General features: G+C 40.0%; 2 protein-coding genes across 2 annotated transcripts; both read right to left on the minus strand.

The window, feature by feature from the left end:
* Positions 1–1,340: 1,340 nt before the first annotated feature.
* On the minus strand, positions 1,341–7,177 carry LOC148373746 (coenzyme Q-binding protein COQ10 homolog, mitochondrial-like). Its single transcript, XM_088328965.1, has 5 exons — positions 6,937–7,177; positions 5,308–5,445; positions 4,605–4,797; positions 2,844–2,945; positions 1,341–1,669 (listed from the first exon to the last, which is right to left on the minus strand). Exons 1-5 carry the CDS (start codon positions 7,044–7,046, stop codon positions 1,520–1,522), a joined length of 693 nt encoding a protein of 230 aa, XP_088185091.1. The 5' UTR covers positions 7,047–7,177; the 3' UTR covers positions 1,341–1,519.
* A 2,654-nt stretch (positions 7,178–9,831) lies between these two features.
* hsd17b1 (hydroxysteroid (17-beta) dehydrogenase 1) lies at positions 9,832–13,908 on the minus strand. Its single transcript, XM_088353712.1, has 6 exons — positions 13,785–13,908; positions 13,318–13,479; positions 12,580–12,759; positions 11,176–11,269; positions 10,923–11,106; positions 9,832–10,267 (listed from the first exon to the last, which is right to left on the minus strand). Exons 1-6 carry the CDS (start codon positions 13,879–13,881, stop codon positions 10,112–10,114), a joined length of 873 nt encoding a protein of 290 aa, XP_088209838.1. The 5' UTR covers positions 13,882–13,908; the 3' UTR covers positions 9,832–10,111.
* Positions 13,909–26,293: the final 12,385 nt, after the last annotated feature.

The following is a 26,293-nucleotide window of genomic DNA, read 5'->3' on the forward strand; positions in this document are numbered from 1 at the left end:
AGAGTTAAAAAAAATAATAAAAATAATAAATAAAATACTGACGGAGGTAAAACGCGCCTCCCTTGACAGAGCCTTACGCACCCCCAGGGGAACCGCCCCACTGTTTTAGAACCCCTGGTCTATTGCAAGTAGGAGTAGAGATTGCATATCTGTTATGTTATTACTTATGTTATAGATTAATTAGGATGATTTTGATTCATTCATAAAGTGAGCAATTGGCAGAGGTTGACAGGTATGAGATCGGGAGACTGTTGAAGATGTGTAAGCACTGTACACTTAAAATTAAAGTTACCGTATCTTTAAATGAATGTACACAAGAAAATTTACAGCTCGATTTTTTTTTTTTGCCTGCAGTGGTTTGCATGCAAAAACTGGACATGCTGATGCTGGCGGTAAGGAATCACGAGTGGTAAGCGGTCCCAAGTGGACTCTAGTGTTAGACTTTTGTACTGTTGCGAACTCCTTCGTATAGCGAGGTAGATATGTAAGAAAATACTCGTAAACTGAAATTAGCGTGTTTAGAGGAACCACGGTATTTACTTGAACTGCGTACAATCAGTGGGAAAGTATATACTTAAGGAGGTAGTTCAAATAGTTCGGTATAAATTTACCAATATTAAATTCAGTATTTTTCCCGATTTATTTAATTTCTATATTGAAGTGTAATGAAGTAAACTAGCACGTTTATTTTAGTTTTGTACATAGGGAGTGACATTGAGGATTTCGGTAGGATAAATAAAACGGTTGTTGAAGTTGTACTTTCTCTGAGTATTTTCTTGAAATAAATTTTGGATTACTAAAACAATGTAACCACATTCAATATAAAATATTACTACTACTACTACTATAAAAGCTTTGTTCATGAACGCTAAAAGAGCTGTACAGAATCGTGAACATATTATTTGCTGCCATCTCTAAGCTTGTGTCACCATTGCAGCCTTAGCCAGCTCATTCCTGGTGCATGTGCATTGCTTAGATGCGCTCCAGCAAACTATTCTTTTTCCTCTTTCTTGGGGTTCGGGTTGGCAATTGGACTGTACTTAAAACAGGCCTTTTCTTTTTTTCACCATTCTTATGCTACAGTGACAAATACAAATAAAAGTACAACGTGCATGATGTCACTCTCCAGCACACAATCCTTGAACTTAATGTGTTGCGCCCCTAACAGCTCTGCTAAAAGTAAGATGAAAGAAGGCAGCACAGTGGGAGGGGAAAAGCATAAGGTTGCTTTGAACTCAGTTGGGCAATGTTAACAAATACTTAATAGAGAATATATTCTACCAACAACTTTTTAAAGACACCTCAAACGACGCAGTCCACCTTAAAAGAAGGACAATTAACACTGCGTAAAAAATACTTTATTTGAAAAAGAAAAACGGAAAAGTAAAAAACAAAACATTTGTGCAAAATAGAGGTCAAATAAATTACATTGTGACTAATAAATACCAGTAATCATTCTGTTATATCACAGTATTGTGTGTGCACTGGTGGAAGCGGGAGTGTGTGTTGGAGGTATTTGTCATGTAGACCTCCTCAGAGTTGACGCCTGCCGGTGACCAAACAGTGCGGCAGCTCGCAATTCAAAGGCTCCGACCATCTGCTTGACTACCTCGTCGAAAAACAGGCCGGCAAGCCGAGAATGAAGCAAAGACTTGAACTCAAAGGACACCTGCAAGAACAGATGCAGGACCAGTGGAGTTAGCTCACAGTGTTTCTTCTTTTTCTGCCAATATTACTGAAACACAACCACTTCAAGAATCCTCATGTAAAATTATTTTCAGCCTGCTGCTAAATGGGAATTCCCACTTCAAGGCATCGGTTTACAAGAGAGAGTTCGGTTTGTAAACCTTTTTCATGGCCAAAATCAAGCACATTTAATGGACATTCAAAGCCCAGTTTACAATTTTTTCAGTACTATTTAAAAAGAAATCCAGTGTGAATCTATCCATAGCCTGTTGTTCTAGGTCATTGAGAGCTGCATGTAGGAAAAAGAACCATAAATATGATAAAACCTAACCCAATTTTTAAACCAACAGCTAAAATTCAATGAATAGGACATAGAAAATGTAAATGAAACCAAGTTGCTGTGCCCCCTTTCATTAGTGTTTACTGCAGTTTCTGTTTGGTCTATGTTGTGTCAAATGATTTTTATTTGTTTGTTTTTTACTGACAGCACTCGATGGCGTAGAATTGTAGAGAAAGGAAAGTCAATTCTTCTAAAGCTTAACATTTGTGTGAACCAAGCTACCGTGTTTGTGAAGAAGTCATCTGAGCCACTATTTCTGTCCATTTAACTTGCTGGCATTAAAAGGTATTTTATTCGTTTCCTCGCAATATGGACCATCTATGTGGAGCACTGATCAAAAAAACTGTTTTTTTGTTGACTTTGACCACAAAATTAAAGTTCCTATCTTTCTCCTTGCATCTACTTTGTGTTTTTTAAGGTGTTACTATCTGCAACCCACGTTTTTTCTCTGTCATTCGGCTTGAATTAACTGAAACAAATTCCGTCATTCTGCGTCAATGATGCTCACGCAGCTTGGTTACGTCACCGTTGTAGGTGGTAGGACGCGTCAGATAACGCCATACAAAATAATATTAGCTGTCGTTAAGCGGCAAAAATAAATAAAATGGCAAACTAAATCCACCAGAGCAGACCTGTCGGCATAATTATTAGGCAGATGTGTGTTGTTTTTCTTTATTTTATATTATTTTTTATATTAGAAAAGTGGGAACGGTTTCAAACATTTGCAAGTATTTCAAGCACCCATATGAACCCTGAAAAAGAGTCAACTCGCAACAAGGGCCCACAATGAAAAATGTTGAGATGGAAATTGACTTACATAGAAATGCACTTTGCAGGAGTTTGACATGTGTTTGGGTCCTGGTTCAAACCTCCAGATTGTCTCAAGATGGCTAAAGACAGATCCATCGCTGCACAAGGCCTGTGGGACAGAAAATACCTGTTTAATGGATGACACTTAAAATTTTATAGAAGGTCTTGAACATATTGGTGATTTAAAGTGACATTGTGTAATCTTTAAACACTAGATGTCACTGTATCATGCAGTGCAACCTAAAATAAGTGCTACAAAGCACAAGGCGGAATGCAACCTAAGGAGACCAAAATTGACCAAAACGTACCATTTTACTTCTCATTTTCAGCCCAGCCTTTCACAACGTTTTGTTTTTCGGGGGAGGTTAGCTATCTAGGTGAGCCTAATGTTATATGTTTGTTGAGTTTTATACTTCGTCCCGCCTCTCGATGATATGCAGGTTGCATGAATGCGCCTTGACCGTTCACACAAAAGTCACATTACAAAATATCGAATATGCACTGTACCTTATTAAGGGCCCCATATGAAAGTGTCCTGGGTCTGGTGTGAAAAAAGCGGATTTGTGCAGTTCAGAGGGAACATAACAGATTGGGTACAAGTTGCGCCCATGCCAAAAAAATCTAATTTTCTTGCAGCGTGAACCTAACCTAAGACAGGCTTGAAAATACTTTTTTTTTAACCGTCTGTTTTGGGGTTTGGGTTGGTGTTTGGACTGCATTTGAAATGGGCCTTTTCTTAGCTTTACCATTTTTGTGCTATACAAACAATAAACTGTGATGACGAACATAAAGTCAGTCTGCACCCCACCTGCCTCCTTTCTTGCTTCCTAGTGTGTTGCACATTCCAAAAAGCAAAGCTAAAAGTAAGCTAAAGGCAAAGTGGCGCGGTGGAAAAAAAAATATATAAAGGCTCTTTATTCTATGTTAGGCCTTGTTAACAGAAACTTTATAGAAAAAAACAAAATCTACTTTTTGAGGTCATCTCAAACAACCCACCCCACATTTATTCTCGGGGGCGGCAGTGGCTCAGGAGGTAGAGCGCTCGACTTGGGATCAAGAGAGATCACAGATCGAATCCCGGCTCCTCCACGTTACATGTCGAAGTGTCCTTGGGTAAGACACTGAACCCCTAATACCCTCAATAAGCAGGTTAGCGCCTTACATGGCTGCATGGCCGCTATTGGGAAATGTGAAGCACACTGTAAAGCGCTTTGGGAAGTCTTGACTTGAAAAGCGTTATATAAATTTAATTTCATTTCTCTCTCCAGCAACATCATTGTCGGCACCCATGGCTTCAATTATGGATTTTTTTCACCACCCAAGTATCCTTTTATGCTTGTATGCTCATTAGCAACTTTAAAAGGACAGTGTGTATTATTTGACCACTAGATGTTGCTGTATTGTGTAGTGCAACCAAAACCAAGTGCTGAGAAGCACAGATAAGACTACAATCTATGGAGAATTAAAGTGACCAAAACACTTCAAATTTCTTAAACTAAAAGTACTTCAACGTTTATATAATAGTACATTTATTTTTGCTTATTATTCAATCTCAATCGTGTATTTTCAGTGACTAACGTATTTTTACCACAAGAAAATGCTTAATTATACACAAATTCTACAAAAAGTAAAAGATGTAAATTACTGGCAGGTATTTTGTGCTATCTTACGTGATTCAATTTCTTCTGGGGTACCTAGTTTCTCATTTGACGGATGAGCCAAAATAAACAAGCCCCTTTTATGGTGAAAAAAACTTTTTGCAACTCACCCTGACTTGGTGGTTGGGAACTAAAGTGACCTCGGAGTTGTAGCGCTCCACTACGGGCGGGAATCCGATCTCCAGCTCGGCACAGATGTAGCCGTTCTGGCCACTGGTCACGCGAGAGCTTTTGCACCAGGGCACAAAATGTTGATACTGCTCCACGTTGGACACCACGGCAAACATTTGCTCCGGTGTGTACCTGCAGGCAAAGACATTCGCTCAATGGAGTAATCACATCCGATCACATTATTTAAAAAATGTAAAAAGTGGACATTTTATTATTTGCATTACAAATAATAAGAATAAAAATTATACATGTCACTATTTAGAATTATGAAGAGAAGAATTCATCAATGGCACTAGTAGTAAATTGACTAATTTGGTTAAAACAACATTTGTATTTAATTTCATGCGTTTCACACATATCTGTTCAAGAGAATTCGTAATGACAGTTAAGGATGTAGATTTGGTCTTGACATAGGTGGAGACATGTTGTGATCACATAATACTGGTGGGGACAAAACAATGATTGCTCAATATTGGTGGGGACACATCCCCTCTGTCCATGCCAAATCTACTCTCCTGATGACAGCCACACAGCAATTAAAATAAAAAAATAAAAAACTGGGTTACAAATACATGGCCTGGGAAATACGGCAAATAGTGCGATGTTGGTTGGCTTGAAGTAAACGGGGGGTAACACACTCACCTCAAGATCCGGCTCTCTGCGTACTCGGTTCGGCGGCGATTGATGGGCGCCGTCACGTTGATAAAAGTGCGATGTGTGGTGTTGAGGTTTAAGGGGCTGAAATGGGCAATGGGGGCCCTTTTCCAAGTCAGGAACTGCCTAGGATAAAGTGCCAGACAGAATAAAGCAATTGAGAGGTGGGTATTAAAGGACGGCGGACGGATCCAAATATCGACACTGAGCGAGTACTTGGATCTTAAAATTGATACCGTCTTCCCATTTCAACATTCTAATGTTGTTAGTTTGTCGTAAGATTATTCATACATTATAATTTTCAAATTCTATCCAGAGTGGTTACACTTTTTTTGCACTGATTTTATTTTCAAAATATGGTGCAATGAAAAGGTACAAAGTACTTGGATCAGATAAATTCTATCATACTGAGATCGATATATCACCCCTTTACCAATTTCCTCTTAGTGCCGCTTCCGCAGGTAGAGCTGACTTTCTCATCCAGCATTTTTTATGTTTTTGCCTGGTTGTGTGACTCCCAGGAACACTTATAGCTCCCCTCCCTAGCCCCTACCTGGCCTGCGGCTGCATCCTGCCTGCCAGGCAGAAGAGAGGCCCAAATATATACACACCCTTTGAGAAGCTAAATATTACAGAGGGGCAAACAGGAAGCACAGCGCGGTGTTAATTTATTTTTTCCAACAACAGAAGAAGACAATGCTAGGTGTTAGTTGTGTAGTAAAGTGATCCGCTACTGTGGCAAATTTACAAAACACATGAAAAAATTCATCCTACAGCTTTGACTCATTCATTTTTGTCCTCATATTGATGGTGGAAGGCATGCTGGTAGGCGGCCTTAAATTGACGATTTAGTAGAAGCACTTGTGTTGGAGCTGTAGCCAAACGTTGAAACATTCGTCATGGATTCAGAGAACTGATATGTCTTTTTCTTGACCATAAGCACATTCGCTAAGAGAGCAAATTGTACACACACATCAATATGATGGGGATACATGTGAAATTTACAGAATGTGTAAGTATTAAACAATAAGAACTTGAGATTGCCCACGTTTGACTCTTAACTTTCATTTTAGTTATCTGTACTACTCTAGAACAAAGCTTATTGAAATAACAGAAGTACTCTTGTGAAAGTATGTGTTACATAGGCTGTCGTTGTGTGAGTGTATTTGCGAATGGGTAAGTGTGAAGCACATTGTAAAGCGCTTAGAGAGGTCTTCAGTGACTTGAAAAGCGCTTTATAAATGCAGAAAATTTACCATTCCATATTGCACCAGTATATTGACCAATACATGCATCTTTAATGGGGAAAAAGCGAGCGATAGATGAAAATGTGTCTTGAAGGGGGCCGGCTCCCTATTGATGAATGACTCTCCCATCGTCTACATCAAAGAACCGGTTCATAAAGCCGTTACGTTCGCGAATGACACATCAAGCTACATCGAAACATTTTTCCTGCCCTTTCTCGGACCATCTTGTCGCTCTTTACGACAATATACATCGTAAAAAAAAAAAACTCACTTTGAACCAATACCCTGGGTTTATTTAGCCCCCATAGGCATAGTCTGGTCCATACTAAGACCAGAGCATCAAACATCACCGCTTTTCGCATTTACATACCTGGCATTTCCTCGTTTGCAATGTATCCTCAAAAACTTGGTCGAATGGAATTGAACGACATCAAAAAGAGTACCAAAGAGCCGCCTAGTTGACCTACAGGACATTACCATTTTTATAGATTAAAAAAAAAATCAAACTACTGTATATCGTGTTGTCGTCGAAGGCATTGGGCCAACTTTACAAATGCTGACCGGGGATCATTTTACAACTTGAGAATGGCACCGCCCCCAATACCGTGACGTTATCCTGAGTTGACCAATTGCGACAAGAAGAATTTTCCCTTGATTGCAAATGGAGCAGAAGAGTGACGAATACTAACGCAACCGGTGTCACGTCATTACAATATGACTCATTGATATAAAGAAATGGAGAAATAGAATTTACCTCCAAAGATAAATGTATGCAATTAGCCTGCCAATATTTTTTTTCGGGGTGGGGTGTGGGGAGGTTGTGTTGGGGACAGAAAGGTTATGCAGTACTGTACTACTGTACTGTACATCAATTCAATTCCAAAAAGCTGACTTTTAGTATTAAGGCATAAATCTTGATGATTTTTTTAAGATATTTAAAATAAGTGGCTTTGAACATGGCAACCCGTTTTGATGTCCAATTCCAGAGTGACTAATAGGGAAGAACAGGAGATTTTCCCTGAGGGCTCATGTCAAGGTTGAGTTTGGGCTGATGAGAAAAATATTTCACCTTACTTTTGCATTCATTCTGTTTTCCAGTGGTTCCCAACCTTTTATGGTCTCACTTTCAATAAAAAAAATCTCAAAGCACATTTGACCATGTTTCAAAATGATTTACTGGAACCAGTTTAACATTTTCTATTTTTTTTACCTTAGATTATCATGTTAAGTAAATTGACAGTGTAAAGTTTTTCTCTAAAACTAGCCAAACATAATAATAATAATAATTTCCTTGTATTGTCATTCTGTGTAACAATGTACACAGAACGAAATGTCGATTGCACCTGACCCGTTGTAGCGAGCCAATGCAGCCGCAGCCAACAGAGGGCGCCGCCGACCACTTTTTAAGTCTTAGGAATGACTCGGCCGGGGCGCGAACCACCGACCTCCCAGTCTCAAAGCGGGCGCCTTACCATCTAGGCTACTGAAATACAGTACTTAAAACAAGAAAAAACTGTCTGCCAGTGGCACATCTTTTTAACTAAGTTTGAACTTTTTCCAATTTTTGTTATCCTGTAAAATTACGAATATAAATAAAATCAGAAAAGTTATGTGAAATGTTTATTTATTTCATTTATTGTATTAATATTTTTGTTTTGCAGTGCAATTTTAAACATCTTCTTGAAACAAAATAGGTAAATAAATATATTTCCCTGTACTACCTCATGAGCAGATAATCAGTACATAAAAAGAAAAAAAATCTAGTCCGCTGCAACCTACTAATGGATGAATTTTGCAGACAAAAGACAAAATTTGGCAAATATCTGCGGCACACTTGAAAAAGTCTCACGGCACACTCTAGTGTGCCTCGGCACACTGGTTAAAATACACTGCTCTAGTCAACTTATTGGGCCAAATTCAGCGCAACCTGAACATTGTAGCAAAGTAGGTGAGTTTTATCATGTGGGGGAATTCTTCTTTCCCAAATAAAGCTAAAAGAAAAAGACAATGAAAAAAAACAACAGAATACAAAGATAAGAAAAAGAGAGGAAAAAATTATAGAGGAAGAAAAATGAAGTAAGGGCTAAAATAATTTTAAAAATGTGTGTTGGGGGGGCAAGTGTGTTTGACCTCACTGAACTTTTCTGTAACTTTCATAAGAATAATGTGCAATTGCACCTCCATTACGCTAGGGGGCAGTGGTACTGTCATTGGCAGTGTATTGTTTACATTCAACCTCCACACAGTGCATATGGCACGGAGTATAAGCATTGAGTATGAAGTGTTGCTACGAAATGGAGCAGACCCTCAAGTGACCCCATGAGAAAAATAATGAACAAGATGAAAGAAACAGACTTCTTGAATAATCGCGGGAGGATTTCTTCTTTCGAGAGGGTTCATGAACAGAATGAGAAGTACTGTTTAATAGCAAGGGTGTCAAATTCATGATGCAACTAATAAATGGCACTAGATGCAATTGTTATTTAAAACAAATGGAACTACCCCTTCTTGTAAAGTACTTTATTTATATATAATATGTTTTTAATTAAATACAATGATATCTCTACACACAAGCTAACCGAGCTACAAGAAATCCAGGGATTTAAATTTATTTTAATCTAATTTTATTTATATTATGACTGCATTTTTCTGATTGATTACTATTTGAATGTGTTTTTAGTGATCAGGAATCTGCCTTTAATAGTTATTCAGGATTTCCTTGGATGCTTTTGAGAGGCTGATACGAGCGATTCTTAGATGAGCATGTCCGGAAGGAATTAATGTTGTTTGTAGAGGTATCACTGTTGACAAAATAACAAAATATTCTTGAAGACTTTTAGGATCATTAACATGGAAATACTGCCATGTAGTGGTCCTCAGGTGTCACTTCACGGATATCGTAGTCAACAGGCATTGTAGGAACTGTAGTTTTTGGTCAAATCACACATTTAAAACACTTATTTTTTAGACACTCAGCCATTTTAAGCTATTGCAGAGCATGTAAAACGACGTGGCGGGTCATGAGTTTGACACATGTGGTTTATAGGCTCAAAGCTTGCTTTCTATATTTTTACTTGCAAGAATTGAGTTTCTTTTTTTTTGCTACAAAAAGAGGGGCATAATTACAAACTGTGTAGTTTTAGGAAAATCCATAATGGGAAGTTATTTGTATCTCGCATGATAAAAGTGGATTTTGCTTGGCTGGGTTCATCCGCACTCAAATACCCAAATATATCCTAGACTGGGGCAAAAGAGTAAAATTAAGTAACACATCACATAGTGACTTTATTAATAAACAAAACCTACTTTCAAATGTACAACTCTTCAAAAACACATTTTCTATGATTGACTGAGTGAGTAAATGAAGGAATAGATACAAAAAATATCGAATTACTTATGTCATGCTTTCTTCTATTTCTGATAATCAATTAATGGTCTATGTCTGTTATTGCCTTTGGTGATCTTGTTTACTAGTTGTGCAAAAGAGGTGAGTCTACTTCACTTCCTCCCAAATGAAAATGGAGAAACGGGACAGTGCGCTGAGGTCACTGCTTATCAGGCGAGAAGACGAGTTTGCCGAGGGCGCTGATGTAGCAGAGGCCGTCAGGCTGCGTAACCTTCAGCTCGGTCAGATGGGGAACCGCCCCGCTGGTGAAGTACCTGAAGGCTGGGCTGGGCGATTGCACAGCATCCAAAAATACCTGCGGGGACAAAACACCAAAGTCACTGTCAATGATATCTTTGAGATTCATGAGTCACCTTTTTTGCGAGTTGAAGTTTTGAGTTACTATAATTGCATCGAGACGACTCCCCGAAAAGTTGAGGTCTGAATAAACATTGACAGGTTTAACAAAAGGTGGCACAGCCCCTCATCTCAGAGGTTCTAGGTTCACGTCAAGGTACAGGCGTCCCTGTGCAGTGAAAGCTGTCGGGCCCTCCTGTTGAACAGAAGAGTGTGTTGTTTCACCCTGACCCGGGTGACATGGCCGCTTTCTTGTGTCCCATTCCATCTGGAGATACGAAAGCATGACCAACTTGGGTGCCGAGGTGCTTAAATTGTTTGGGTGTTTGGGCATTTGGGTTGGCCATGGTCCAAAACTTTTTATGCGTGTTTTTTTGCTACCTTTTCCCTTTGTCTATTTTCTTTGTTCCTTGAGGGATATGACCAGGGTAGATAGATAGTTCTTCAGCTAAGAAGCTCATGCTACACTCATCTGCAGGCATGTGAATGCAAATCAAAAATTCAGGCCAGATTAAAAGCCTACCATTTCTGTAGGTAGAATACTACCGGGCTTAAAAAGGGGCCCACTCCAGCCCTGCTCGTAGTTCGTTGAAGGTCCCCAAAAAGTAATTTACCTTAACGATATCTTCTGTGTCCTGCGCTGCGTTCTGGAAGACGTAACTGCAATGTTGCAGGTAGCGCTCATACAAGCCCAGAGTGTGCGCATCCACACGTTGCAGGGATTCATCGCCGAGCTCCGCTTTCTTCAGGTTGACCAGGAAGTTGGTGTTGACAGGGCCGCACTCAATCAAACTAACACTAAATCAGAGATAGACATTCATTGCTCAGTTCCTGAGGAAAATAACTCAAACCCTTTGGAAAACTGACTAGATGTTGAAATGTTGCAGGAGAACGGCCAAACTCTCGCATGCTCCTTCAATGGCAAACTTGCTGGCGCAGTAAACCTCATTAAAGGGAAGGCCTGTGGACAAGTAATGATAAAGCAAGTGATACAGAACAACTGGTTTCCGAATATTCCAACTTGACTTATTTGTGAATGGAGATCATTATTTAATTATTAACGGTGAAAAGTGTGTAATTTGCTTAAAACGACCGTGTGTATCATTTAGTGCAGGGGTGTCAAACAGGCGACCCGCGGGCCAGATCAAGCCCGCTAAGGGATTCAATCCGGCCCGCGAGACAACCCTGAGGGAAGCGCAAGAGAAAAATGAGCTGCAGGTTTAAATATGTCCACTTGGTGTTGCCAAAGCCAAGTGCCTCTCACAAACGCTGTACTTGTATTTCTTTCTTTCGTTCTCTCTCTTGCTCACTTTCTCTTTCTCCCTTTTTCTGTCACTCTCTATCCCTCTCTCTTCCACTCTCTCTGTTTCCCTGTGTCTTTTTTCCTTCTTTTGCTCTCTCCTCTTTTCATTATCCTCTCTTTCTTTCCCTTTCTCTCTTTCTACACACCTCTCTTTCTCTCCTCTCTCTTTCTCACTTTCAATTTATCTTTTAATTACTTTCTTTCTCTCTCTTCTCCCCTCTCTCATTATTTCTCTTTTTATCTCTTTTGTTTCTCATGTTCTCTCTCTCTTTTTCTCTCTCTCTCCCTCTCTTTTCTCTCTCTCTCTATCTCTCTTTTCCACTTTCTCTCTTTCCTTGTCCCACACTCTCTTTTTTTCTCTCCCCCTTCTCTAATTATTTCTCTCTTTTTTTCTTTTTCTCAATCGACTATTTTCTCTTTTTCCCTTTTTTGTTTTTTTTAATTCTATTTTCATTTAAAAAGGCTGGGTGAAAAAATGAAAGGGAAAATTGCTCTTCTTGATCACTCTGGGCCTCTTTAGTCCGTAGTCTTCTTTGTGTTTTTTTAGCACTTGTTATTGGTTGCACTACACAATACAGTGATATTAGTGGTCAAATATTACATGCTGTCCCTTTAATAATTTTTTTTATTCAGGGACTTCCAAATTTGATATGAAGGGGGCCAAACAATGCAGTTGTGGACTGAGAGCAGACCAAATTCAAATAAGTTACTGGTTTATTTTAGGGTTGAAAATTACACGTACACTCTGAAAATAAGAATAGAATCTCCGGGTAATTGTTATTTATATACAAGTTAATCAAAAATTTAGTAACTGAATTTCGCAGAAAAAGTTTGTCAAGCGAAAATACATAACTTAATTTAGGTTGTCACCATTTTAGTTGAAAAATTTAGCAACATCAATTAGTGTTTGAGAAAAACTACAGTTTTCGTTGATAAAATTCGAGCTGATCAGATCCGGACGTTCTCACCGTGAAGGCCTCCGATGCTGCCAGTAACCAGAATGCGACCGCCACGTTCTGCTTTCATTCCGGGGAGAAAGGCCTTGATGGTCTGGATGGTGCCCAGAAGGTTGACGTCCAGAATTTGCTTCATAGAGTCCAGTGACTGAACCTCCAATGGACCCGTCAATCCTACACCAGCATTGCAGACTGAAAAAAGTACTAGGTCAGAAAAATACTGAGGACACTTGTGAGTCAAATGCAAAGTATTAGGAGGAACAATTACTGAAAAATATGCTATTGTACTTTTAAAAAATCACTAACTTTTGTCAGGAAAGTAAAACAATCATAGTTCCTTGTAAGAGTTTCTTTGAAATTAATTACTTTTCCTTTTTTATAATTTTCCTCTCTCTTCTCAAAGTAATTTTTGAGAATCAAGATATATAACATTTTATTGAACGTGATTAGTAGAAAACACACGTTAAAACATAAAAAGACAAACAAAAATGAGAAAAATAATCTACAAGTGGAATAAGGTTTTTATCTTTTTATTTGCTTGCTTATTTCAGTGTACGTGCACAACAATGGAACACATAGAAGGTTAGAACTGTATTTCAAGTCTGTGAAAAATGTAGAACTTGGCGTGTGCCTTTCTGGGTTCCATCACAAGTCATGTCATAGTATGTCATGGACTTTACATCCAATTGAAAATTCCTTTGACTGTTTTGAATTTGAGCGCCTCAATCGTACCCAAAAGAAAATGCCCACCTAGAATGTCCACGCGCTTCTCCACAACCTTGTCCCTGGCATCAAGGATGGACTGGCAGTCCGTGACGTCCATCTGAAGAATGTCCAACGTGTCCTTGTGCAGGCCTTTCACACTCTCCAGAAGACGCTCCTTCTTGGCCAGGTTCCTCATGGTGGCATACACTTGAAAGCACAAGAAAGAAGCATCACTTGAAGGAACAGACACCAGATGTTTTTATCCGGAACGTGTCTTCATTTAGCTTATGGGTAATTTACAGCAACTGACCTGGCAAGAGGGTTCCTCAGTACTGGTTGATATTCAATTACATTATACGTATAGACCAACAACCAATCAATTTCATAGAAAATAAATCAACTAACTGCTGTAATCAATCCCACCCAGAGGGACAAGAGAGCCAGAAATTCCTAATCACAAAACTCCAGGAAGTCTTGCCAACCAATAACTGCATAAAAAAACCTGCCTTCACCTTTAAATGTTCGTTCCGGGTCTGAAGCCAAACGGACCGCCAGGCTAAGGCCAATACCGGAGGAGCAGCCGGTAATCAAAACCACTTTCTTGTCCATCCTGCTGAGTTGTGAAAGACAAACTGAACAATGCCTTTTCCCATCTCTCCTCTCACAAGGTCACTTTCCCCAAAACATCTTCCCTTTATCAGCCACCTGCAAGTCCTTCTGTTATTTTCCCATGTCCTTGTTAGCATTTTTTCCCTTCTTTTTTTGGAGAAGAAGTGCTGGATCTTCTTTTTTTACTGCAAATCATTTAGAAAGGGCGTATCTGACAATAGCTGTTATGGAATCTTTACAACCAGAAGGGGACAGCAGAACATCAGGAAGCATGCTGCAAAATGAAAGACGTATACCTCGGAGAGCTCCTTTAAGCGAAACAAAAGTCAAGTTGGCGGGGCAAGGGTTCTAGATCATGTGCTCATTTTCTAATCTTATTTCTGAGAATCTAACCAAATGTTTGTATAGCTTTTTCAAGCCTATGGCATAGTCCATTTGATTGGGTCAAAACCTGGTGAAAAAGTAACAAATACAATGATCTTATTTTGAGCAGTTATGAAAATGGGTCAAGGCTTGAAATGGTGATAAGGGTTACTAACAAAAATTACAACGTATTTTTTTCATATCCTTCTTAGTCTGATTCATCAACAGATACTTCAAAGAGTTATTTCCATCATTTTGCTTTGCTGTGTTTATTTATATTTTTCAGGAAAGTTTCTGTGTTCTCCATTCTCCAACACTCATCCTTGGTATTGTGAATAAAAGTAGTGTGATATTGAGATAAAATCTTATACGTGTTACACGCAAATAAATACAGTAATCATGCCTGCACAAATTTAACAAACCCACCACACGCCCGATTCACTCTCAATAGCCCCCACCCCATCTCAAAATATTTTCCCCGGATCTATCCAATTCATGCAGGTCACCCTTTTTGACATCAAAACGATAAATTTCTCCCAAAGATGGTGTCTGTTTTAGATATGTTATGTAAAGTAGTAATAACAATGATAATCATGATAATAATAATAATAATAATAATAATAATAGCAATAATACTAATGACGATAATAATAAGGATAATAATAATAGTGTTATTTCTTGTGTAAAAATTGGACAAGGACCAGTTCAGGGAGCATCCACGTATTCATTTGATTGCATCAAACAACATTGAATCGTCTATTATACAGAGTGGTTCCGAAAATTTCATATCGTTTCCCAACCTAATCAATTTGTTAGAACTCCTTCAAATGACTGAATGCAAACGTGAAAGAACTTAAGCAGGGATTCAATATAGCACTGGAGAGTGTTACCCACGATATGCTTCAGCATGTTTGGCAGGAGATGGATTACCAACTTGACGTATGTCGTGTCAAAGGCGTACCACATATTGAACATTTGTGAAATCGTTCACATAATCCACATATTTCTGAATTTCTCATTCAGATTTAAAAGAATAAATCTTATAATCTTCAACATTGATCCTCTTTGAATTTAATTTGCTTTAATCGTGTACATTCTGTGATATTTAGATTTTAAAGAATATGTAAATTTTTGAAACACTCTGTTTTTTAAAGCAATATTAGATGGTCATTGGCGGCACGGCGGCTGAGTGGTTAGCATGCAGCCCCACGGTGCAGAGGTTCAGGGTTCAAGTCCAGCTACTGCAACCACCCAGTTCGAAGTTTGCATGTTCTCTCCGTGTTAGCGTGGGTTTCCTCCAGGCACTCCGGTTTCTTACCACATTCCAAAAACATGCATGTCAGGTTAATGGGCCGGTCCAAATAGTCCCTAGGTGTGAATGAGCGAGTCAGTTGTCTGTGTGCCCTGCGACATGCTTGCAACCAGTTCAGGGTGTCCCCTGCCCACTGCCTGAAGATAGCTGGGATGGGCTCCAGCACCCCGCGACTCTACTGAGGATATGCGATACAGATAATGGATGCATAGCTTGTCAGTATATATATATATATATATATATATATATATATATATATATATCTTAGGTTGTTTTAGGCAACTTTTAAATAAAATAAATGTTATTGCCTGCAGTTACTCAAAAAAAGAGTTAGTTTTGAAGCTTTAAATCTTCACAGCAAAATGTTTCACCCAACTAATGTGTTGGGAGTCATTAGGTGTTATAAAATATTTACTCAAAATCTTCCAAGATAAAATGCTAAGTGAGATACGGAACAATATTAATGAAGGAGATTTGTTAAGTATAATGGAAATGCAGTGTATTATATGCTATAACAGAAGTGCCTTATAGCTACAAATACATTAGAGAGCACTTAATCGTTTTGTGATATGTAACGCAAGACTATCATGCCTGTCTGACAGGAGGTGTTAACCGGTTGGAGAAGGAAAAACAGTTGACATACCGTTCATAGCTGTTCAGTTTCATGCCTCAATTAAAGTTAACTCATTAAAAATATGTGACTAACCAAACTGTAATTGACTTGTTTACCTGTTTTTTGGGTGCCTTTTCTGTTGAAAATGTCACGTCACGTGTTTTGTTTCTAAGACTTCATCCCTTCATGGAACTTTGGGCATGTCACAAGATGTGGTCGTATTTATTTTGTTGGTGTAAGATCAGAGGATGGTGTCATTGCAACCTGTGCAGTTCCTTGAGACATTTTGTGGTTAAGGGCAGCACAAATAAATGTGACTTGACTTGACATATGTGGACGGATTGATCCTGATATTGATATTATCGAAACTAAGCAAATACTTGGATAGTTTTCTTACTATTTTCCTGAAATCGATACTTCACTCTTCACTCTTCACTCTTTCTCCCCCTCCTTCTCCCTCTCTCCCTCTCTCTCTTTCCCTCCCCCCTTCTCTCTCTTTCTCTCTCTCTTCACCTCTCCCTCTCTTTCCCTCTCTTCATCCCTTTCCCTTTCCCTCTCTCTCTCTTTCACGCTCTCCCTCTCTCTCTCTGCCACTCTCTCTCTTTCTCTCTTTCACCCTCTCCCTCTCTATCTCCCAGCCACTCTCTCTGTCTGTCTTTCTCTCTCTCTCTCTTTCTCTCTCTCTCTCTTTCCCTTTCTTCGTCCCTCCCTCTCTCTCTCTCTCTCTCTCCGTCTTTTTGTCACTCTCTCCTCTCTCTCTTTCTATCTACTTCCATCTCACTCTCTCTCTCTCTCTCTCTCTTCCCTCCCCTTTCTATCTTTCTCTCTCGCTCTCTCTTGCTCACCCAGTGCTCTTTTCAACCTTGTTAATCTATTCCTGATTGGGTGATTGATAGGCACACTTTAATGAATTCTTGACTAGTCCACCCCTACCTGGCCACCGACTGGCCTGCTGCATTCAGCTCACAAGGCAGAAGAGAAGACAACGGAGAGTTTTAAACTGCCAGATCAATCCACCCACCCCTACCAGAAGTTAAAAATGACAGAGGCAAACAGAAAGCGCAAAGCGGTGTGGACTTTTTTCAACTACAGAAAAGGACAACGTCAGTTGTCCTTTGTTTAGTAAAGTTGTTTGCTACTGTGGCAACACCACATATTTACATAAATACTTGAATACAGCTAGCTGCAAACTAAAATGTAATACCCAAATACCCGGAATTGCCCACCCCTACCGTTTACAACAGGCGTAATGTTTTCTTTTTTTCAAAAGGCCCTTTTCGGTGAGAATAGTTTCTTGCAATGCTTACTCAATGAAATCCCCACAGCCTAAAAGGGGCCAAGTATAGGTCTGGAAATACTCTATAAACACCTTCAGCTGCAGGGAATGACATTCAGGGGCAGTTTTTTTCTACAAGAAGGTGTTGTTTTTTTTTAGGAATATAAGGCATCAGCTTTGGGTTAATACAGACGCATTCGGAGTCCGACCACTGAGAACGAGAAAAACAAGTCCAGACGCCACCTCAGTGCTGGGGTCACATGTATCGCCTCTGGGATGACTGAAGCTCACGTTGGGGAGAAGTGTTATTCAAGGGCGGACAGATGATGTGAGTGCATGTTGCGGTCGACACAATGCGAGGTTTGTAGTTGGCACTTCCTGAGGGAAGACTAGACAGGATGTTCTATGTCAAAGTGATATGTACAAGGCAGACGGATGAGCATGTGTTGAGTCGAATGTAGTTAGAAGTTATGGAGATATGTGACTGTGCGTAGGTTTGTATCTGATTTTCAAGTGTACCATGTGTACAAGAGGCAACTGATTATGTCTCTAGCAGATAGACAAATCTCACACAAAAACATTTACAGCCTGTAAAGAAGCAGGTGGGACAGGAGATATTAGCACGGTTTGGGACAAAAACAAACATGCGAGAATATGATGTCCAGAAAACCTGTTCAGAGCCTTTGGTTCAGTGCTCACCATACAAACCACTTTCTTTCCTGGAATGTTACGTAAAGGCGTTATATTTTCAGTAACAGGTAAACAGGTGAACTTGATATTGATTAATACCAGCATTGCTTGCTTTGTTTTTTTTTAAAATACTGGTGCTTAAAGTCATTTCACTATTGTTACGATGCGCTATTTGTTTTCATTGCATTGTCATTATTATTATAAGTTGGGCCAGTTTTTTTAAGCACTGTGTTCCGCAGGTTCGAGAGCGTTCTCCATCCGGGCACCGGTGCTGTGGAATGCTCTTCCCCCTGAGATCCGATCTGCAACCTCAGTGGAAATGTTTAAATCTAAGCTTAGAACACACTTCTACTCTATAGCATATGAATAACCTAGATTTTTTGTTGACAATATCTCTGTACTCTTTGTAATTGCAACATCCATTGCAGCCTGGTCATCCTGAAAGGGGAATTACCACAAGTGCGGTCCCTTCTCAAGGTTTCTTCATTTTCCTCATGTTGAGGTTTTTGAGTTTTTCCTTGCCCTGATGTCGGTTCCATTTCAGGGAATGGTGTAATAATAGTCTGAAGTAATAGTCTGTGCAATAACCTGTGCAGCCCTTTGAGACTCTTTGTGATTAAGGGCTATACAAATAAAAATGACTTGACTTGATTTGACTTGACTTAATCATCATATGCCCATTTATCCTGATAAGTATTTGACCTTTTTTTATAAGAAGTCTTTATTACATGTTATCCCCTGGAGTGCCATGTCTAATCTCGTTGCAAACAATGTTACACAATGTGGAAATCAATGACAATAAAGACAATTGAACTCAATTTTATTTTACAGAATAAAAATCCCTATTAGGATTACGTGATATTTACATAGAAATATATCAGTATCAGCAGTATAATTGTTTTGAAGAGTGAGAGGGAATCAATAAACTATGTATATATATATATAGTACCTGGTATTGGTATTGATGATTCATTACTTGTTAAGTATCTTTACCATCTCACTCAGAATATCCTTAGTTTACAAAGTGCATTTGAATTAACTTTAATTTCACTTAGTTGTTTTGTCTTTTTGTGCCCTACCAGTGATTCTGTGTACCGCAGCTAAAGTTATCAAAGATCACCTAATCATGAAAAATGCTACAGCGACTAGAAAGGTTAAAACACAGGTCGATATAATTAACAGTACAAAGCAATTAGACTAATGGAGCGTAAGGGTTTTTATTTATAGGCGATGAAACTTGTGTTTTGTTGTATGTAGGTTTGACCGAGTCATAAAAAGTTTTTTATCGAACACATTTTTTGCAAGAGATGTTCTTTTCCCGTGCAATTCTACTCATAATAGACTCTGCTCGTTTTGTGTTTACACTCCCTGTACGTGGCCGGGAATTCTGTGAAACCTGGAGTTTATTCACATTTTTAGCTGCCCCCCTCAATGTTTTTATGAGAATCCCTCCAGAGATTCTTCTTTTTCAAGATTGTACGCTTGAGCCACCAAAGTTCCATGCTCTTATACGCTTGACTTCCAACATAAACGGTCAGACGACGGGAGATGTTGGTTGTAAAAATAGAAAATGTCCGCAGTGATTTAAAAAGTATTACCAGATTGGTTGCTGTGAGTATGGTGTCAGATCCCTGCTTGGCTGGCAAGATGTTCTTCCACACACAACAATAGGGCATGTTTCATATAGAAAATTGACTTTGGAGTCAAAAGTTCAACAGCAAGGGATTTGGAGTTTGCAGTTTCCTGCTAAAATCATCAAATGATGGAAAGTATGAATGGACCTGTACATGCAAAACGTCCAGGGTTAGCATCTTTTTTGGCTTTCAATCCAGAAAACTAGATTTCCTGAAACTGTTTCATTTCCCTAAATGCGGTAGAGCATATCTTGAGTTGAGTTCATTTTCCAATGTCCAGTTTCATACATTTTCTCATGCTTTTTGATATACGGATCTACCTTGGATGTTAGGGTCCTAAAGGTCAAGTTGCTTCCTTGAACTGTTTAATTTAGCATTCCAGAGAAGTAGATTATGTATGAATCCTATATTCCCAGGAAAAAGCCAACTATGTGGACAACATGGGAAACGTCTTCTTTTGTCTATGGCATAAATACTCAGGCATCCTGTTCCTGCTACAGTAACCGGCCTTTGTGGGACCTGATGCTCATTTAGCTTATAATGCAAAAGGTAATTTCCCCTAAGCAAACCAATAAAAGTAGCAACATTGTTTGCACGCAATTCAACAAGCCTGTGAATTGCGCTGCCCTGCCCAAAATCCAAGGCTCTCTCAGAGTTTTCTTCTTTATAGAATTTGAAGTTTGTTTCAACAGGTTTTTGCAAACTCATCATTTATGGATGACCATGCTTGTGGTTTGAAAAGCCACTGGAGATTTAGACAAAATACGGTTGTTTCCAAGTGGAAAGGCGATGGCCCAAGGCCGACAATCATGTGCCTCATGACGTGAAGTGAGGTGTGTAGTGGTGGCTTAGAACGTGACTCTGCCGCACTGGAATTCAGTGAGTTGCCAAAAAGAGAAGCCAGCTGTGTTTTAGAAGGAAACATATCTTAGCAATTGGCATTGTTTTTCTCTTTCTACCTTTAGGCCTCAACTCCTTTCAAAAGTTGTTTTCTCCCTGCAGTATTGTCCTTTTGCAGACATCAAATCAGCACTACTCCTACCATTCCACGGCTGTTGCCAGGATACCGTCTGTTTACAGCCAGGCAAACTAATACTAAAGTATGCAGACACAATGCCGGCCTGTGAACTAACTCACAATTGGCGGCATTTAGCATTCACATGCACGTGTTCCTGCATCTTTTTTATAAGTGCAAAGTCTTGCCAAGTTGGTAACCAAACCCTTGCAAAGTAGGCCAAGGGAGTTTAAAATACGCCATGCCTAAATATGAATACAAATGCTTTTCCCAAGTTGACCTTTATTTATACTTTTATACTGCTTTTAGGTACTATGGGGATTTTCTTTATGTTTGCCTGGTTAATATGAGGTACCACAGTGGTTAGTCTAGTCAAGATTATTTATAGATGTAGCCCCTAATTGCAAGCCCATAGTTTACCAAAGCATTGACATCCAAACCTCATTCTTGCAGGCTTAGGGGTGAGGGAGTGAAGCGTCAATAAAACGGTCCGAAATTCAGAGCAGCATATCAGTCTTGTACCTTTGCAGTTGCTATGCATTAACCAGTTTATCATTCATAATAAACCATTTTTTATGTAAGCTTTTAAAAAAAAACATATAAATAACTTTTTCTTTTACTAGCAAAAGGGCATGCGCTGAATTTTGACAATGATGCGAACGGAATTCACTTCCTCCATACCACTGATCTGCATTCATTCCTGAGCTTTCGGTTCACACGAGTCGAGAACAAAATAACCTAGTGGTTTAAGTTCTTCGCCGAAAACACGGTAGCATTTAGTTCAGATTCCAGAAGGGTTTTTTTAAGCCACCACGGAGAGTCCCGCGCTCTCACGGTCGAAGGCAAATCCTCTCCATTATTCGCACTCCACCCCAACAGAAATGTTACATTTCTTCATTGCTGGAATAATCCAAGTGTGTGGTTGCCCTTGGTTTGTTTGTACTGAGTCAGTATTGTTTTTTGGGCATCAAGTGAAAAGAGCTGACACGGGCGAGACAAATTTCACACTCCATTTATTTCTTGCATCAATGCAATATTCTATTTATAATACTGTAATATGTTATAGACACATTGAGAAAAGATATACTCGAAAAGATAGAAGTTGCATGTTTGAGTGTAAAAAAGACACAAATTCTTTCGGCAGCAGTAAATACATTGGATTATGGTTGAAAGAGTTAGTAGTCATATTTTGTGAAACCTTTTTATTCGTTTAAACAGTGCTACTTATTTGCAGCTCAGTTGTCCATACATGTTTTCTAGTTAACAGTCCCTTTCAACTCATTTTATCCATCAGTCAATTAGTTCTTTACATTTCACCCAAATATCTTGTTAAAACACCACCATGTGTTTTTTAATTCAAGATTCAAAGTGCTTATTGTCATATGCACAGTAAAGAACCACGTTTCCCTGCACAATGAAATTCTTACGTAAGTGTTTGGTATACTTAAAGCATACTTTAAGTCTATGTTAGACCAAACTTTTCAGTCAAAGCAAAGTATTCCTGTGTGAAGTTTATCAAATTAAATATTTAGAAGAATAACTAAAGCAGGAATCTGAAACCTTTTTGACTCAAAGAGCATCGGCTGGCTACAGTTTAACTGTACGTGTCAGGTGTATCGACATTTCGTTCTATGTGCATTTTTACAAAGAATGACAATAAAAGTAAATTCTCTTCTCTATAAAACTTGAAATATTGCGACTGTGGTGCTTGCAGACCTGTTCTGAATAGAACTCAGTAGAGCTAGGTTATTGTGAATTTCTCGTAAACTGATTCTTTTAGTAGTTGACTGAGTATTTATCCCTTCTTCCAACAATTAACCTGGTAATTAGAAAGTAACAACATAGTAATAACTTGATCAATTGTTATTTTAGAAATGCATATATTCAGTAACAAAAAGTAGGTTTCAGCTCTCAGCTTGAAAAAGGTTGAAGACCCCCACGTGTAAACTGAAATTGAAACTTTCTTCTATATTATTCAGACTGAACAACAGGTCTCCTGTGTCGCTTCGGGTTCGCAAACATCAAAATGGGAACCTGCGCGAATTTTCAAAAAGACTTTCAATCAAAGAAAAACAGATTTATAAAACAACAACAAAACTCCACTGCCATTGAGGAGAAGCCGATGAACAGTTTGGTTTAGTAGCTAGTAAATACATTACTGTACTTATAGACATCATGTTTTCATTTGCATTATTGTAACAAAATAAGAAAATGTGTTGCATCTGTAATTTATGTCCTTAGCATTCTCCTGTTAATGTCAACGACAAGTCATAAACTTTGCACAGTATTTGGATCACTCAGTAAGTTTGTATGAGAGGCTGTTTGAGAGGTAAATCACACTTGCTCTCACATATAACATCATACTCTCACACATGCACAACTGTACTCTCATACAGACAATGTCATAGCGACACACAAACGCTCTCACACAAACTTCTATATTCTCTCATTTACACTGCTATACAGTCTCACACAAATCCAATATACTCTCATACACACACTACTATACTCAATAATACTAATATACTCTCACGACACACTAGTATGCTTTCACACACATACTGCTATACTCTCACACACATACCCCCGCAGACACACTTCTATAAACTCACACTCACTAGTATACTCTTGCACAAACACTACTATACTCTACACTAGGGGTCGGTAACCTATGGCTCTCGAGCCATAAATGGCTCTTTTTATAAGTACACATGGCTCGAAGACAAATGTTTGCTGATGCAAATCTCATCTGTATTGGTCCAATTAATGGGTATATGGCATGTTAAAAAGCTAGTCTAATTTTTGTGGTAAGAGTGATACGGTCCAGTATGTAAAGGGAAATGTTTCCACTACAGTTTACAGTCAAGGTGTCACACCAGCAAACCCTGTTTTGGCTGTACGTCGCGGAGAAATCCTTTACATAATAATGTATGCTTAGTGTTGAGACACTTTGCCATGAAAACCCACAGAACACGCACTTAACTCCCAAAAACGGCAGGAGGGAGACAGGTTTTAAGTGGTATATTTTTTGTTATGGGACACAGGTTCTGGCATGATTATTATTTCATTAGTTTCATCAAATTATCTAACCTCACACAGCCTTTGTCTAGAGGGCAGGTTTGGCAGTTTTGTTGAGTTGTTTTGTCCTCAAACATATAGTGTGGCTACCTTGAAAAAAAAGTCAAAACATCTTACTATTTTAGCTCTTGGTTAAAAAAGTTTCGACCCCTGCTCTGTGCACTACAAGTGACTCTCTCACACACACAAACTATTACACTATCACAAACACTACTATTCCTTCTCACACACCATAGAATTGCTGTTAATATATATTTTTCCCACCCCTAGTGTAATGATCATTTTCATTTTCGGTGTTGGTTTACTGTGGGTAATTTTGGTAGTCTAGGTAAATGTACATTTCAACGTCAAACTGGCATTGCTCCCAGTACAATACTTTGTGTAAGAGAGTATAGTATACCCACCATTCGTATCCTTGAAAAAGTAGTCTCCTCCCAACTTCATGCTCATCTCACTACCAACAGCTTATTTGAACCCTTTCAGTGTCACGAGACGTGGTGGCGTGGAAGGTGACCGGACCAGAACGGAGGCAGGAGGCATGAAGGGAGAACTCAAATGCGTTGACGATCCATAGGTTTTATTTAATAAAATAAAAGTCGCCCAATACTCCGAGGCAAAACAGAACAATACAGAGTTCCTCCGGCACGAACTCAACAGGACAAGGCATAACAGACTAAAACAGGACAAGGCATAACAGACCGGGATTGTGAATAATGAGTAATGAACCAGCACCCGCCAAACCTAAAATCCAGCCTTATATGGCAGAACAGCAATCAGCTGATCTGCTTCAGCTTGAGTTCGGGGGCGTGGCATACTGGTCGTCATGGCGACCGTGACAGAGCCCCCCTCTTAAGGGACAGCTCCCGAGGTCCCAAAAAAGAAAAAATTACTACCTCGCGCCCCGGAATGTTGACGATCGCGATTGGGGCAACCCTGCTCCCTCCTTTGAACACGCAGGAACAGGGAGAGGCAGGCGCCATCTGCGTCGGGCGGATCGGAATCGGCGCTCGGCAGGGGGGGGTCTGGTGGCCAACTGGACAGGGGATGACAGATAAACAGGACAGGCGAGAACAGGACAGGCCGATGCAGAAGAGTCGCACTCAGGACAGGCCGATGCAGAAGAGTCGCACTCAGGTCAGGCCGATGCAGAAGAGTCGCACTCAGGTCAGGCCGATGCAGAAGAGTCGCACTCAGGTCAGGCCGATGCAGAAGAGTCGCACTCAGGACAGGCCGATGCAGAAGAGTCGCACTCAGGACAGGCCGATGCAGAAGAGTCGCACTCAGGGGGGCCAGATTCAGAAGAGTCAGGCTCAGGGGTTCAGGTTCAGAAGTGGCGATTCAGACAGGACAGGCGGAATCAGAACAGGCAAGACATGAGAGGGTCAAAATCAAAACAGGCAAGACATGAGAGGGTCAAAATCAAAACAGGCAAGACATGAGAGAGTCAAAATCAGAACAGACAAGACATGAGAGAGTCAAAATCAGAACAGACAAGACATGAGAGAGTCAAAATCAGAACCGGCAAAACAGGAGGAGCGGAGTCGGGCCGGCAGGCAGCGGAGTCGGAGTCGGCCCGACGGGCAGCAGAGTCGGAGTCGGGCTGGCACGCAGGGGAGACGGAATAGCAGGCAATCGGCACGGGAGTCGGGCAGGCAGGCATGAGAGTCGAACAGGCAGGCGTCAATTCTTCCCGGGACCCCATTCGAGGCACAGCAAGGGCCACGACGGGCGGGGCCGTGGTTCGAACGGGCAGGGAAGGCCAACTCAGTAGGCACCTGCCGAACTGCGCTCTCCCAAGTCGCGCTGGGATCGTTCGCTGAGTTCTATTTGTTGGCTGGTTCATTCTGTCACGAGACGTGGTGGCGTGGAAGGTGACCGGACCAGAACGGAGGCAGGAGGCATGAAGGGAGAACTCAAATGCGTTGACGATCCATAGGTTTTATTTAATAAAATAAAAGTCGCCCAATACTCCGAGGCAAAACAGAACAATACAGAGTTCCTCCGGCACGAACTCAACAGGACAAGGCATAACAGACTAAAACAGGACAAGGCATAACAGACCGGGATTGTGAATAATGAGTAATGAACCAGCACCCGCCAAACCTAAAATCCAGCCTTATATGGCAGAACAGCAATCAGCTGATCTGCTTCAGCTTGAGTTCGGGGGCGTGGCATACTGGTCGTCATGGCGACCGTGACATTCAGTCCGATTACGGTCCGCGCCACTGCACTGACACTGCACATATGAAGATCACAAACCACCACCCCATTGCCGCTGATTTTGGTTTACTTTCCATTGTCGTCCTCCTTGACCTAAGTACCGCCTTTGACGGCATTTCAAATTTCCATCCTTCTTACCAAACTCTCTTCACTTGGCCTCACCCACACCCCCCTTCAATTGTTTTACTCGTACATTGCCACCCTGTCCCGC

The sequence above is a fragment of the Urocampus carinirostris genome, chromosome 1 (assembly GCF_059441175.1).
Source record: "Urocampus carinirostris isolate Australia breed hairy pipefish chromosome 1, RoL_Ucar_1.0, whole genome shotgun sequence".
NCBI lineage: Eukaryota > Metazoa > Chordata > Actinopteri > Syngnathiformes > Syngnathidae > Urocampus > Urocampus carinirostris.

Bases quoted from the DNA above. Each gene is read 5' to 3' on its own strand.
- LOC148373746 (XM_088328965.1), bottom strand. From the start codon at position 7,046: ATGGTAATGTCCTGTAGGTCAACTAGGCGGCTCTTTGGTACTCTTTTT. The intron at 4,798-5,307 runs GTGAGTGTGTTA...CTTTGCCTGCAG, and splicing joins GCAGAGAGCCGGATCTTGAG to GTACACACCGGAGCAAATGT. The intron at 1,670-2,843 runs GTAAGTCAATTT...CTGTTCTTGCAG, and splicing joins CCTGCAAAGTGCATTTCTAT to GTGTCCTTTGAGTTCAAGTC.
- hsd17b1 (XM_088353712.1), bottom strand. From the start codon at position 13,881: ATGGACAAGAAAGTGGTTTTGATTACCGGCTGCTCCTCCGGTATTGGC. The intron at 13,480-13,784 runs GTGAAGGCAGGT...TGTGCTTTCAAG, and splicing joins CCCGGAACGAACATTTAAAG to TGTATGCCACCATGAGGAAC. The intron at 11,270-12,579 runs GTGAGAACGTCC...ACTTGTCCACAG, and splicing joins CAGCATCGGAGGCCTTCACG to GCCTTCCCTTTAATGAGGTT.